Source organism: Hemiscyllium ocellatum (assembly GCF_020745735.1).
Source record: "Hemiscyllium ocellatum isolate sHemOce1 chromosome 27 unlocalized genomic scaffold, sHemOce1.pat.X.cur. SUPER_27_unloc_1, whole genome shotgun sequence".
Taxonomy (NCBI): Eukaryota; Metazoa; Chordata; class Chondrichthyes; order Orectolobiformes; family Hemiscylliidae; genus Hemiscyllium; species Hemiscyllium ocellatum.
Genome location: NW_026867476.1, coordinates 4,543,927 through 4,559,130, shown reverse-complemented (window position 1 = coordinate 4,559,130; position 15,204 = coordinate 4,543,927). Strand labels below are relative to the sequence as shown.

At 45.8% G+C, this 15,204-nt stretch overlaps 1 protein-coding gene across 1 annotated transcript; it reads right to left on the bottom strand.

Annotated features, from left to right (window-relative positions):
- Window positions 1-893: 893 nt before the first annotated feature.
- Window positions 894-13,909, bottom strand: LOC132807092 (zinc finger protein 239-like). The gene is made up of 2 exons (XM_060821394.1): window positions 13,809-13,909; window positions 894-7,456 (listed from the first exon to the last, which is right to left on the bottom strand). Exon 2 carries the CDS (start codon window positions 7,070-7,072, stop codon window positions 6,065-6,067), a length of 1,008 nt encoding a protein of 335 aa, XP_060677377.1. The 5' UTR covers window positions 7,073-7,456; window positions 13,809-13,909; the 3' UTR covers window positions 894-6,064.
- Window positions 13,910-15,204: the final 1,295 nt, after the last annotated feature.

Here is a 15,204-nt window from a genome sequence, read left to right as displayed (position 1 = left end):
ACAATGGTAGATGTTACAGACAAATAGATAAGGTGTTGTGAGGGGAGGAGGTTAAGCTAGGTATGCCTGTACAAACAATAAGCATCTATTTCTCGCTTCTGGAGAAACAAGAACAAACCACGATCAAGAAGTCATAAGGTCATAACAAGTGAGGGAAACGGATGGTAGTGAAGGAGGGTATACCTAACAATGGACCACAGCAGGATGTGGTCAAACGGCCTTGTGAGGCCAGAAATAAGCATTTTGTCAAGGCCAGATATGGCAAGAGATAAACAAGAGTAATGGGCACCGATCTTAGAGAAGTGGGAGATGTAAACAGGGGAGGAGCAATGGGAGGATGGAATAGGAACGAATTACATAAATATTGTGTACTAGTTGAATTCAGTGTGTGTGTCCCTGCCTTGTGGACAATGGACACAACACCCCTCTTGCAAGAACATAATAAATGACACTACTGATTCAGGTCTTGTCTCAGACTGAAATTATTGAATTATTGATCTTCGTTTCTCATAACCACCAATCCCCTGAATCAATATCTAATTAAGGAAAAAGCCAACATTTATAAAAGGAGAGAAACAGCAATTGTATTTAAGTGGGGACTTCGGAAACATGCCAATGACTACTGTACACCCAACACACATTAGGACACCTGCCCTTTTGTTTTGGAAATCCAGTTAGAACATGAATTATAATTAATATTTTGGATGAATAGGATGGTTGTGAACAAGTTACAAGGGATTATGATTTAAAAAGGGTTACAGGAAATATTGTAAATATTTGTAAATATCATAAAAGGTCCTATTTCGCTTTTTTTATGGTGCAGTTTAGTCTCCCTACCTCGGAGGCACAGGTCCTTAATCAAACGTTTTTCAGCCATAAATAACAACGCCAAATTACAGTTCAACAGATTTATTTGAAATCGCAAGCGCTTGGAACGTAGCTCCTTCATCAGGTGAAGGCATGGGGAAAATGTGCAAGAAAGAGAATTCAGATAAACGATCAGCCATGAATGATAATAAAAGACAGAGCATCTCAACACTCAATATCCTATTCCTAGTTCCGATCTTATTAATACATGACAAGTTGCGTGTTTACTAAACATTAATTGCTTGGGTTAAAAATGAATATTTAAGGATAGTCTTTCTCACTTGGGCACATTGTGACCCAGAACAATTTATATGACACTTAATTCATAAACCCTCTCATGAGGTTTCACAGGAGCAATTTATAATCAAAATTTGACACAGTCATTCAAATAGATACGAGAACAGAGAAAGCACCATACAGATATTGGGAATCTAAAAGTTATCGACGAGAAATGTTAACAAGAGCAGGTGAACACCCCCAATAAGGGAACCTACTGACATAATTATAATCACCGCAGCAACCAGTACTACTCTTCACTGATCACTGTGATTAATTTCCTTTTCAGTTTAACGATCCAACTCTCTTGGAATGCAATAATTGAATCTGTCTCCAACACTCTCTCTTGCAGACCACTACAGAGGTCGAAGATTTTCAATCATTAATCTCTCCCAAGAAAATTTCATATTGATTCTTGCTCCCAATCTTTTGCAGTAAGTTCTTCACAGACAAATTTGCAGTTTCAGATTAGATTAGATTCCCTACAGTATGGAAACAGGCCTTCGGCCCAATAAATCCACACTGACCCTCCGAAGAGCAACCCACCAAGACTCCTGGCAAATGCACCTAACACTACGGGAATTTAGAATGGCCAATTCACCTAACCTGCACATCTTTGGATTGTGAGAGGAAACACACGCAGACAGAACGTGTAAATTCCACACAGATAGTTACCCAAGGCACGAATTGAACCCAGGTCCTTGGCGCTGTGAGGCAGCAGTGCTAACCACTGAGCCACCGCGCCATCCCTGTTAAGAATATGGAATTTGTACATCGTGGGTTTGTTAAAATCTTATAACATATTGGGGTGGCACGGTGCTTGGCATTGCTCCCTCATAGCGCCAGGGACCCAGGTTCAATTCCAGCCACAACTGACTGTGTGGAGTTTGCATGTTCTCCTGTCTGCATGGGTTTCCTTCCACAATCCAAAGATGTGCAGGTTAGGTGGATTGACCATGGTAAATGCAGAAGGATGGGATGATTCTGGGTGGGATGTTCTTTGGTGGGTCAGTGCAGACTCAATGGGACAAATGGCCTCTTTCTGCATTGTAAGGATTTTATGTATTGCTCTGATTTCTTGCACATGCTCTTTATGAAAGGGACATTTTGCTGTCATGTTCACTACTGCTGTTTCTATATTTTCACACATACTGCTAAATTAAGTTGGCATGAAATCCCCTCATTTCACTGTATTTTATCTAACCTTCCCCCTTCCATTCCTTATCTATTTTTCCATTACCATGTATTATGATCCTCTTCTTTTTATATATATTATTGTAAACTGGCTAAATCTAGTTACCAGGTCTCCAAAGTATGAAATGAAAATGCTTTTTTCCCGATTCCATACTTTAAATGAGTCCATTACTACAGCTTGTTGAGGTCTCTTAATCCTGCATCCTTCGGTAGGATTAGATTAAGATATCTGATCAGCACGGATGAGTTGGACCGAAGGGTCTTTTCCGTCCTGTGCACCTCCATGTCTAGGACTACCAGATAAGGGCCAGAAGCAGGCAGGTCGTAGCGTCAGAGATGTACAGCATGGAAACAGACCCTTCCATCCAACATGTCCATGCCGATCAGATATCCCAACCCAATCTAGTCCCACTTGCCAGCACCCAGCCCATATCCCTGCAAACCTTTCCAATTCATATACTCATCCAAATGCTTCTTAAATGTTGCAGTTGTATCAACCTACACCAAATCCTCTGGCAGCTCATTCCATACACGTACCACCGTCTGCGTGAAAAAGTTCCCCTTAGGTCTCTTTTATATCTTTACCCTATCACCCTAAACCTATGCCCTCTATTTCTGGACTCCCCGACACCAGGGAAAAGACTTTGCCTATTTACCTATCCATGTCCCTCAATTTTGTAAACCTCTATAAGGTCACCCCTCAGCCTCTAACGCTCCAAGGAAAACAGCCCCAGCCTGTTCAGCCTCTCCCTATAGCTCAAATCCTTCAACCCTGGCAACATCCTTGTAAATCTTTTCTGAACCCTTTCAAGTTTCACAACATCTTTCCGATAGGAAGGAGACCAGAATTGCATGCAATATTCCAACAGTGGCCTAACCAATGTCCATACAGTCGCAACATGACCTCCCAACTCCTGTACTCAATACTCTGACCAATAAAGGAAAGCATGCCAAACGCCTTCTTCACTATCCTATCTACTGGTGACTCCACTTTCAAGGAGCTATGAACCTGCACTAAGGTCTCTTTGTTCAGCAACACTCCCTAGGATCTTACCATTAAATGTATAAGTCCTGCTGAGATTTGCTTTCCCAAAATGCAGCACCTCACATTTATCTGAATTAAACTCCATCTGCCACTTCTCAGCGCATTGGCCCATCTGGTCCAGATCCTGTTGTAATCTGAGGTGACGCTGACCACTACACCTCCAATATTGGTGTCATCTGCAAACGTACTAATTGTACCTCTTATGCTTGCATCCAAATCATTAATGTAAATGACAAAAAGTAGAGGACCCAGCACCGATCCTTGTGACACTTCACAGGTCACAGGCTTCCAGTCTGAAAAACACCACCACCACCCTCTGTCTTCTACCTTGGGACTTGTTCAGTCGGGGATCACGGATTGGTTGGACTCAACGGTCTGTTTCCAGGCATAGCATCGAATGAATGGGAATCAGTCACAAAGAGATGGTAAAGGTTTCAAGCACCACCTTAGGCACATGTGTGTGGACCCCCTCCAAGTAACTGAGGGCAGTGGGGCACTGGAGAGGTTCAGTAGATCAGTCAGTCGTCTTGAGAAAGGAAGCGGTTTCCTGTCCCATCAGTTGGTCTGTGGATCAGTATGGAGTCAGTCCTATATCTCTGACATAGTTAGACAGATTCTGGATTAGTGGTGCTGGAAGAAGACAGGCAGCATCCAAAGTGCAGCGAAATCGATATTTCGGACAAAAGCCCTTCATCAGGAATAAAGGCAGTGAGCCTGAATCGTGGACAGTTAGACAGAGTTGAGAGTGTGGTGCTGGAAAAGTACAGCAGATCAGGCAGCATCCAAGCAGCAGGAGAATCAATGTTTAGGGCACAAATCCTTCATCAGCAATGAGGCTTGTGGACTGGGAGGGCTGAGAACACAATAGGCAGATGAAGGTGATAGGTTGGACAGGAGAGATGGGAAAGGTGATGGACAGGTCAGGAGGGCGCTGCCGAGTTGGAGGCTTGAGACTGGGATAATGTTGGGGGGGGGAATTAATGAGGAAACTGCTGAAATCCACATTGATCCAGTGTGGTGGCAGGGTCCCAAGGCGGAATAGGAGGTGTTCTTATCCACGCGCAAGGTGATAAGGTTTGGCGATGGCAGCAGCCCAAGACCTGCATGACGGAATGGGATGGGGAGTTGAAGTTGAGTTGGTGGGTGCGGGTGCCCTAGAGGGGTTCTCTGAAACGATCCACAAGTTGGCATCCTATCTCTCTGATGTAGAGAAGACCATATTGGATGCAATGGATACAGTCAATGATACTGGTGGAGGTACAGGTAGATTTCTGTCGGATGTGGAAGGATCCTTTGGGGCCTTGGACAGAGTTGAGAGGAGTGGTGTGGGTGCAGGTTTTGCACTTCCTGTGCTGGCAGGGGAAGGTGCCGGGAGTGGGTTGCGGGCTGGTGGGGGCATGGACTTGACAAGGGAGTCACAGAGGGAATGGCCTCTCTGGAATGCTGATAGGGGCGGGGAGGGAAAAATATACCTGGTGGTGGGGTCTGTTTGTAGGTGGCAGAAATAGCGGAGGATGATGAACGTATCCGGAGGTTGGTGGGGCGGAAGGTGGGGACCAGGGGAAGGTTCTGTCCTTGTTGTGTTGGGAGGAGTGGTTTTCAAGGTTTGTGTTGCAGGATGTGGAGATGATGTGCTGGAGGGCATCGTCAACCACGTGGGGAGGGAAATTGTGATCCTGGATGGAGGCGGCAATCTGGGTTGTTTTAAGGTCAAATTGGTCATCCCAGGAACGGATGGGGCGGAGGCTGCCCCAAGTGTGGGAAGGCCTTCAGCATTTACTCCAACCTGCTGATGCACCAGCGGGTGGCATTTTTACAGGTGTAATCTGGGTAGCTGTGGGAGTCGGTGGGCACGCAGTAGATGTCCATGGTTAGTCAGTCACCGGAGTTGGAGAGGTCCTGAAAAGGGAGGGAGGTGTCCGAGATGGTCCAGGTGAATTTGAGGTCAGGATGAAAGGTGTTGGTGAAAATGATGAACTGCTCAAACTCCTCGTGAGTGCACGAGCCAGTGCCGATATGGTCATCGATGTACAGGTAGGGGATGGTGCCGGTGTACGTGAGGAAAATAGACTGTTCCACGTACCCAAAGAGGCAGGCATAGTTGGGTTCTTTTCGGGTTTGGTACATTGGTTTGGACGCCATCTTTGGTATGTACGGATCGTTTCAGTGGGTACGTGCAGTTCTGGGCTCAATGAGCAGCAGCGCCCACTGGAAGCAAACTCACCGAATCCCCACAGTGTGGAAACAGGCCCTTTGACCCAACAAATTCACAATGACCCTTCAAAGAGAAACCCATTACCCTACCCAATTACTCTACATTTCCCCCTGAACAATGCACACCTACATATCCCTGAACAGTCTGGAATAATTTAGCTTAGCCAATTCACTTTCACATCTTTGGACTGAGACGGGAAACTGGAGCACCTGGAGGAAACCCTTGCAGACATGGGCGGGGGGCGAATGTGCAAACTCCACACAGACAGTCACCTCGAGGGGCGAATCGAACCAGGTCCCTGGCACTGCGAGGCAGCGGCATTAACTATTGGCTCACAGGTGGTTCATTGTGGGGTTGGGAGGTTCGTGGTGGTGGTGGTGGGAGGGGTGCTGGGGTGCAGTCCAGCAGAAAACAAAGAAAACTCACAGACTCTCCCACTGCACCCACTGTCAGGACGGGCAGCAGGTTCAGTCCTGGGGCCGATCCACAGCGGCGTCACTGACAGAATCAGATTGCTGGGAGCATTTGTGCCCCCGCTGGTGCCTCTGCAAGTTACTCAACCACGTGAACCTCCGCCCGCACTTGGGGCAGGCAAATGGCCTTTCCCCGGTGTGGACCCGCTGGTGCATCAGCAGGTTGGAGTAAATGCTGAAGGCCTTCCCACACTCGGGACAGCTGAAGGGCCTCTCCTGTGTATGGACCCGCTGGTGGGTCAGCAGGTTGGAGGCCTGGGTGAAGCCCTTCCCGCACTCTGAGCAACTGAAGGGCCTCTCTCCCGTGTGGACTCGCCGGTGGGCTAGCAGGTCGGAGGAGCATTTAAAGCTCTTCTTACACTCAGGGCAGGAAAACGGCCTCTCCCCCGTGTGGACCCGCTGGTGCTTCAGCAGGGCAGAGGAATCACCGAAGGCCTTCCCACACTCAGGGCACCTGAAGGGCCTCTCCCCCGTGTGGACCCGCCGGTGGGTCAGCAGGTGGGAGGAGCGGTTAAAGCTCTTCCCACACTCAGGGCAGGAGAATGGCTTCTCCCCGGTGTGGACTCGCTGGTGCCTCAGCAGGGCGGAGGAATTGCTGAAGGCCTTCCCGCACTCGGGGCAGCTGAAGGGCCTTTCCCCTGTGTGGGACCGCCGGTGGACCAGCAGGTCAGAGGATTTGCTGAAGGCCTTCCCACACTCAGGGCAGGGGAAGGGTCTCAGCCCAGTGTGGACCCGTTGGTGAGCCACGACGGCAGCGGCTTGGGTAAAGCCCTTCTCGCACTCGGGACAGGTGAATGGCCTCTCCCCTGTGTGGATCCACTGGTGGGCCAGCAGGTGGGAAGAGCGGGTAAAGCCCTTCCCGCACTCAGGGCAGGAGAATGGCCTCTCCCCAGTGTGAACACGCCGATGAACGTCCAGGTCAGATGGGAAACGGAAGCCTTTCCCGCAGTCACCACACTTCCACGGTTTCTCCACGGGGCGGGATTCCTCAGGATTCTCCATGGCCGAAACTTCAGCTGCACACAAACGTTTGTAGAGACCCCCACCACTTTGAATTCCTCTTTCCAGGCCTTATAACTGTTTCAGACTTCACACACAGTGCACTGCAACAGTAGTCTCTCTCATCCAGTCCCACTGATACTGAAAATCTACTGAAAACCAAAAGCGTTGCTGCTTCTCACAGAAGTATTGTCAAAAATAGTTGTGGTTCCTATGGATTGAGTGACTGTCAAACATTGACGTGAAAGCGAAGACTGCAGACGCTGGAGAGTCAATCAAAAAGTGTAGTGCTGGAAAAGCACAGCAGGTCAAGCAGAATCCGAGGAGCAGGAGCATCGATGTTTCGGGCATAAGCTGTTGATTTTGAAACTTCCGTCTTCAGTTGGTCTGTAAAAAGAGATTACAAAAGCCATCACTGTCAGTCCGGGGAGAGTTGGGATCGAAATGAGACAACAAGGCATTGACACCGACACCAGAAAGAAACTGAACGTAGAGACGTAGATAACATTAGTGGCAAGCCAGAGTCAGAGTCTGAGATATACAGGACAGAAACTCATCCATGCCGACCAGATATCCAAAATTAATCTAACTCCATTTGCCAGCATTTGGTCCATAACCCTCGAAACCCCTCCTATTCATATACCCATCTAGATGCCTTTTAAATGTCATAATTGTATCAGCACCCACTACTTCCTCTGGCATCTTTGTACATGCACCACCTTCTGCATGAAAAACTTGCCCCTTCGGTTCGTTTTAACGGATTGCTCTCCATCTAAACTCGCAGCACAATGGCAATCCCAGTTTGAAAAGTTAAAACACCCGACCACAACCTCTTACAGGGAACTGAAATCTCCATATAATTTTTTTTCTCCATTTCTCACTGATCATGAGGGGGTCTGCAACACAATCCCAATAAGATGTTCATCCCTTCCTTTTTTCTCAGTTCCAACCAAATAACATTCCTGGATGTATTCCCAAGAATATCCTCCCTAGGTCTAGCAGGAATACTATCCCTTATCAACAACAGCACTGTCCCTCAACTCTTGCCCCCTTTCTATCCTTCCTATAGCATTTGTATCCTGGAACATCCCATCTTCCTGACCGTGCCCTGAGTTCATCTGCCTTCCCTGTTAGACTTCTTGCAATGAAGTAAATGTCATTGGTTCCAATGTGTACAATGACCTCCAACTGGTCCCTCTCCACCTTTCAGAACATTCTGCACCCTCAGATATCCTTGATCCTGGCACCAGAGAGGTGATGAGAAAGTCTATAGCCTTAAAACTTGTCTTTAAACATTCAGACTAAAATGTAATGCTGAATTATAGAACACATTTGTTGCACTAGAAAAATAGACAGGCAGGAAGGCTCAGAAAAAAACCGCGGTTGGGGGGCGGGGGGGATCTCAAGGAATGCAGAAGATTGGGACATCTGTGCTCACCGACTGATAACTGGATGCTCTAAGGCAATTAAGAACATTTGCGCCTTAGCATTGTGCCCTGTTCACACAGATTCACCAGCGTGATAATATTCATGGCCATTCTCTTGTGAAATTAATGAGTGTTTATTCTGACCCTGAAACTTGGTACTGTCAAAAGCCTTGTAATTGACGGTCACATCCTGTCAATAATAATGGATTCTTATTACCCCTTTCAAGCAGAGCAGGCACAGAGAGAAAAACATCTTAGCTATTACAAGACCCTGACTTGAGAGTTCAAAAGAACACTAGAGAGAGAGAGAGAGAGAGAGAGAGAGAGAGAGAGAGAGAGAGAGAGCGTTTTAATGGTGAGACTGCTGAAGCCAGTAGAAAATTAACTCTTAGCGCTTCCCTGCTGTGGATTGAATTTAATTGCATTTTGGGACTTTATGATGATATTGAGTAGCCATTATCAGTTATTAAATATAAACTCTGTGAAAGGTAATATTGATGAAGCTTTAACTTACTTGCTGTTCTTGCACACCATTCTACAGACCTCACAGACTGCCCCACTGTCAATTCTAACTAATCAGATCTTATGTCTTGTTTGAATTTGAATCACAACCCTGAAAAGAAAGCACGTTTAATTCAAAGACTAATGAGTCAGTTTAAATGCAAGCTTACGGTAACATCTCAGCCTCAGGTACAGAATTATTCTGCTCCTAACTTAGAAATTATTCTAGGCCTAACATTGAAGAGATTCTGGCACAATGTGTCAGGAAGCCATTTTATGGCCAAAAGTTTGCCCTCCTTGCTAAGAAGCCAGTTTGCAAAACAATTGTATCTGACGTGAGCTGTGCAAGGTTACCTTACGAACTCTCCGATTAGCTGAGACTGGTACCTCTTTACGAGAAGAGTTTATCTCGCTAGCAGGCACCTAACTCAGCCGGGTATGTTTTTCCCACCTGATGAATGGCTTAGGGCCTGTGGGAGTGATTAGTCAAGTGTACAGAGACCTGTCCATTAACTTCTCTTCCTTACGAATTATTGTCTTTCACTGTTACTCTGTCTAATTAAGAACATGCAATGTTTTTGTGAACTTTTGTATAAAGGAAGCCACTTTGTATTAGTACAGAATAGCCAGCTGGGGCACTTGAAGAGTTGGCACGCTACTCTCCTAGGTTATTAGAACCTAGTTAGTTTAGCTTATAGGTATCAATGTTATGTTGTAACAGTAATGCTATTGGTAAATAAAGGGGATGATGGAAATTAAACTAATCTGTCTGTAAGAGGTTTTTTTTATTCCAGACTTTCAAAGAGTATGATCTCCGGGACGAACCAAGAGGCTTACAGGTCTGGGTCCATAAGGAATTTCCTGGACTGTCTCAAATCTGTACTTTAACAGTGATACACCATTCTGATTTTTCACTGCTGGCCACAGAAATGTCACTCCGTGCCTCTGACTAGAGAGTCCCCTATCACAATTGGTCACTTGGAACCTGACATACCCCTGACATGCATGAGAGCCTGTCGAGACGAGAAACTTGGCTGTTTGTGCTATATTCCCCTGAGAGTCTATCATCCTCTACATTTTCCAAAACAACGTATGTGTTTGAAATGGGGATAGCCACAGAAGACTCCTGCACTACCTAACCTTCCTACCTTTCCTAGAGTTAACCCATCTACCTGACTGTATCTGCAGCATTTCTCCCTTCCTATAACTGCCACCTATCACACCTCCACGTTTTTGCACATTCCTCACTGCGTCAAACTGTTGCTCTAACTGATCCATGTGATCAGATAGGATTTGCAACCAAACACATGCCCTGCAGACATAAATCCAACAACATGGATACTTTCCCTAATCTCCCACGTCCGACAGGAGGAGCATCTCACTCTACTAAAGGTCATCTTTACTCCTTCACAATCTACAGACCCAGAAAATAGCACCGTTTGTTTGCTCTGAAAAAAAGTGCTCCAGGCTAACTTCGTACTTTTGGTTTATATTTTTAAAATTTAATCAAGAGACAGATGTCAATAAAACATATAATCAAGAAAGAGCCCACTCTATTCACTACTGCAGACTTACAGCAAGGTTACACTTTAAAGACTATACACTTCTCTGTTCCTGTTCTGTGAGCTCCCCCATACAGGTTCCTCCAATATCACCTGTGAATTTTGCTGTTCATTAACTTTTCCTAGACACACTCCAATGTCCAGTAACTGTGCAGATTCACAGCTGTGTCAGGTAGCAGTGTAGGTTTCATTCTCTATCTCCCTTGTTTTGGACTCCCCTACCCTGGGGAAATGATCTTGGCTGTTCACTCTATCCATGCCCCTTATAAACTTTTGTATGGTCACCTCTCAGCCTCTGATGCAGAGGGAAAACAGCCCCAGTCTTTTCAGCCTCTCCCTATAACTCAATTCTCGCAACAGCCTTGCAAATCATTTCCAAATTTTTTTGAAGTTTCACAACATCTTTTCTATTGCGGAAAGACCAGAACTGAATGCAGTATTCCAAAAGTGGCTTAACTAATGTTCTGTGCAGCCACAACTCCCAACTCCTGTACTCAATGCTCTGACCAAAGGCAAGCGCACCAAATGCCTTCTTCACTACTGTGTCTGCCTGTGACTCCACTTTCAAAGAACTACGAGTCTGCACTCCATGGTCTCTTGATTCAGGAACACGCTCCAGGGCCTGACCATTAAGTGTGTAAATCCTGCTCCGATTTGCCTTTCCAAAATGCAAAACCTCACATTTATCTGAATTAAACTCCATTCACCACTCCTCAGCCCATCCAATCAATTCTAATTTATATCAAACTTTCTTTCCTCTCTTATTCCCTAAAAGCTGAAAATCTCCATCCCACACACTCCCTCCATTCTCACTTTGCTGAACCTAATCCCTACTGTACCTCATCCTGAAGGGTCTGGTTCAGGCTCATTAACAGGCCCACACTCGGAGGGGATCTAATTGAAACATACAGAATACTGAATGGCCTAGACAGAGTGGGCTTTGGGAAGATGTTTCCATTGGTAGGAGAGGCCCCGAGAGCACAGCTTTAGAGTAGAGTAAAGGGAAGACCTTTTAGAATGCAGATAAGGAGAAACGTCTTCAGCCAGAAAGTGCTAAATCTATGGAATTCATTGCCATAGAAGGCTGTGGTGGCAAGGTGACTAAGTATATTCAAGACAGAGATAGATAGATTCTTGAGTATCAAGCAGATCAAGGGTTGTGGGGAGAAAGCAGGAGAATGGGATTGAGAACTTATCAGATATAATTGAATGGTGAAGCAGACCGATGGGCTGATTGGCCTAATTTCTGCTCCTATGGTCTTATGGTGTCTTGCTGTCCTGGACACAGAACTGGAAGTAGGAATAGACCATTTGGTCTTTTGAGCCTACATCAACATTGAGTAGTTCATAACTGGAAAAAGAATATACCTACATCTTGGTAGTTAGGCTAGGACTTTTCTCACTGGAGCATGGGAGGTTGAGAGGTGACCTTATCGGGATTTATAAAATCATGGGGGGTATAGATGAGCTGAACGATGGGTATCCTATCATTAGAGTGGGGCTTTCAAGATTAGGGAACAAATTTTGAAGGTGAGTGGAGAAAGATTTTAAAAAGACATGAGGGGCACCATTTTCTTTCCACAGAGAGTGGTTTGAGTGTGGAATGAATGTCCAGAGGAAGTGGGGCGTACAGGCACAGTTACAACATTTAAGAGAGATTTGGATAAGGACATGAATGAGAAAGCTTCAGAGATGTTATGGACTCGGCCAGACCACTCAAAACATTCTTAAGCAGGGAGCCAAGACCATAAGTTGGCTATTTGTTTCGGTAAGTGTACAGTGAAAATTACCCAGAGTCAGTTAGCTAGGTTGACCACCAGGCTTTAAAAGACAAATGTATTCACAAGATAAAACACAAAGAACAGAATATAGAATACCCACAGAACTCAGGAGAAAGTGAGGACTGCAGATGCTGGAGATCAGAGCTGAAAAATGTGTTACTGGAAAAGCGCAGCAGGTCAGGCAGCATCGAAAGAGCAGGAGAATCGACGTTTCGGGCATGAGCCCTTCCTGAAGAAGGGCTCATGCCCGAAACGTCGATTCTCCTGCTCTTTGGATGCTGCCTGACCTGCTGCGCTTTTCCATCAACACATTTTTCAACCCACAGAACTCAGTCTATCCAAAGTAGACTTAAATATGCTGTTCCAAATGTACACAAGTCCTAATAAACAAACCCCTTAAACATGGAATAAAACTGAAATAGAGGCTTACAGGTTGAAGTCAAAAGGGCAGAAGGAGAGTTTAACAGCCTTTCTCCACACAGTCCACTGCTGAACTCACTCACACAAGACTTCAGCTTTCACGACTGACTGCTCCCCTTTCACTATGCAGGTTACTTCAAAAACATAAAAGATTTGGCCTAAAGTCTCATGTGTTTACGTACAAACAAAAAGGCCTCCCAAGACATTTTTCATCTCTGTACTAAACTAATTATTCTGGAGCTGTTTTACGACCCCCTGAAAAAAACCAAGGACACCGTATCCTTGAGAAGAAGGACCAGCTTTTTGAAAAACAGCCAGCTTTGTGACAGAGGGATATGGGCCAAACACCAGCAGGTAGGATTAGTTTAGTAGGAGAACATAGCATGGACTACTTGGACTAAAGGGTCTATTTCTGTGTTGTATGACTCTAACTGTCCTGTAATAGTCTTAAGACAATTTTCTTGCCTTCCCCCATAAGCATCCACTTTTTTGTTGTTCAAAAATCAGATGAAGTCAGCCTTGAATATATTCAATGACTCCCTAACTGCAGGAAGGCGCCCCCATTTTTGAACTCAATTCCTCATGCTGATATACCACTTGCCTTGCTGTGATTGCTTGCTGCATCTGTCTGACGACAGTCACTGACTGGTGCAGAACGACACTGTACCTCCACACATCATTCCTGATGAAGGGTTCGTGCCCAGAACATCTATTCGCCTGTTCCTCGGATGCTGCTTGACCTGCTGTGCTTTTCCAGCGCCACACTTGTTGACTCTGATCTCCAGCATCTGCAGGCCTTACCTTTCTCCACATCCCAATATATTACCGTTTAAACCATGCACCTCCTTTCTGCCTTTATTCCCCCCCAAAACTTCACATCGTGGTACTGCATTTGCCATGCGTTTGCCAATTAACACACAGACGTGGACCAACTTTGTCTAGAGTCTGTCTCCTCCCTAGACTCACTCCCTTTCCCTTCAGTTCGTGCAAGTCAGCAACTGAATCCCAGGATGAAAAAGCAGGTGAGAAAAGAGAGTGCTGTACTCACAGATGTTGGACAGAGTAAAGACGTTGCAGTTTGGAGTGAAGCTCAATCTTCATTCAGAGAGAGAGAGAGGAACAGCAGCAACTTCAGGCGCTCACGGCCCAACTTCCGTATTCAGACAAAGGGGTCTCTGTGATTGGCAGGAGGACTAGTCTTCTTCCGGTCCTCCAGCTCTTACCATTGATCCTTCCCAAGAAAGTTACACGCCGTTTCCGCGCACCGCGACGAACATACGCAGTGTTTTAGCTGACACCGCGGCACATGCGCAATGCTAGCTGACACCGAGAAGCATGCGCAGTACGCTCTGTGGAGATGGCGTAAAGCTGGAGCCTTAATTGTATTTTATGGCTCGACATTTAATTCCTTTTGAATTTTGTCTGGTTACTCAAGTTTGTATTTCTTTTACCCACGGTAGAGGAATTGCAAAACTGGATTGCACAGTTTTAGGGTGAGAGGGGAAAGATTTAACAGGGACCTAAGGGGCAACTTTTTCACGCAGAGGGTGGTGTGTGTATGGAATGAGCTGCCAGAGGAAGTGGTGGAGGCTGATACAATTATAACATTTAAAAGACATCTGGATGGTGTATGAATGGGAAGGGTTGAGAGAGAGACATGGGCCAAATGCTGGCAAATGGGTCATTAGATTAATTTAGGATAACTGGTCAGCAGGGGCGAGTTATACTGAGGGATCTGTTTCTGAGCTGTATGATTCAACCCGCCTATTTCAGAGCAAATTTCAGAAATACGTCTGCAATTTTTTTCAAAAATTGAATATGCTTTCATATATTATCGATATTTCTAAATTAGCTGTTTTAGCTGTTCTCAAGTTGAAAGATTAGCCATTCCTTGCACACCCCTGTCTTCCAGGTAGAGTCATCACTAACCGTTCTCTCTCTTTCCTGAGAAGGGATCAAAGAGGGCATGTGTCACGAGAAAGGATGGGGGAATGGTAGAAGGGAGAGAGAATGGACAGGGGAGCAGAGGGTGGGGGGAGAAAGAGAAAATGGACGGGGAAAGAGAAAAACTTGGGGACAGAGAATAGGGGCAGAAAATGAGGGGGGGGGAAGAGAGAGAGTGGTTGGGTAGAGAGAACTGGAGAGAGATAGAATGAATGAGGACAGTGGGTTGGGGGAGTGACAGCACAAATCCCACCTTACCCAGCAATGGTGTCTGTGTCCCATAAACTGGAAACCACACCATCCACAGCAGACTTGGGGCAATCGTTTCTCAGTAGACATGTGGCTAAGGCAGTTGAGTCATATAATCTCTACAGGCCATTCAGCCCAAAAAATTAAGACTGACCTTCCAATCACTTTCCCTGCAGTTCCCCATGGTTAACCCACCTTAAAGTTGCACATCCCTGGACACTTCAGCATGGCCGATCCACCCTAAACTTCAG

Excerpts from the sequence above, each read along its gene's own strand:
- LOC132807092 (XM_060821394.1), bottom strand. The coding sequence starts at position 7,072 with ATGGAGAATCCTGAGGAATCCCGCCCCGTGGAGAAACCGTGGAAGTGT.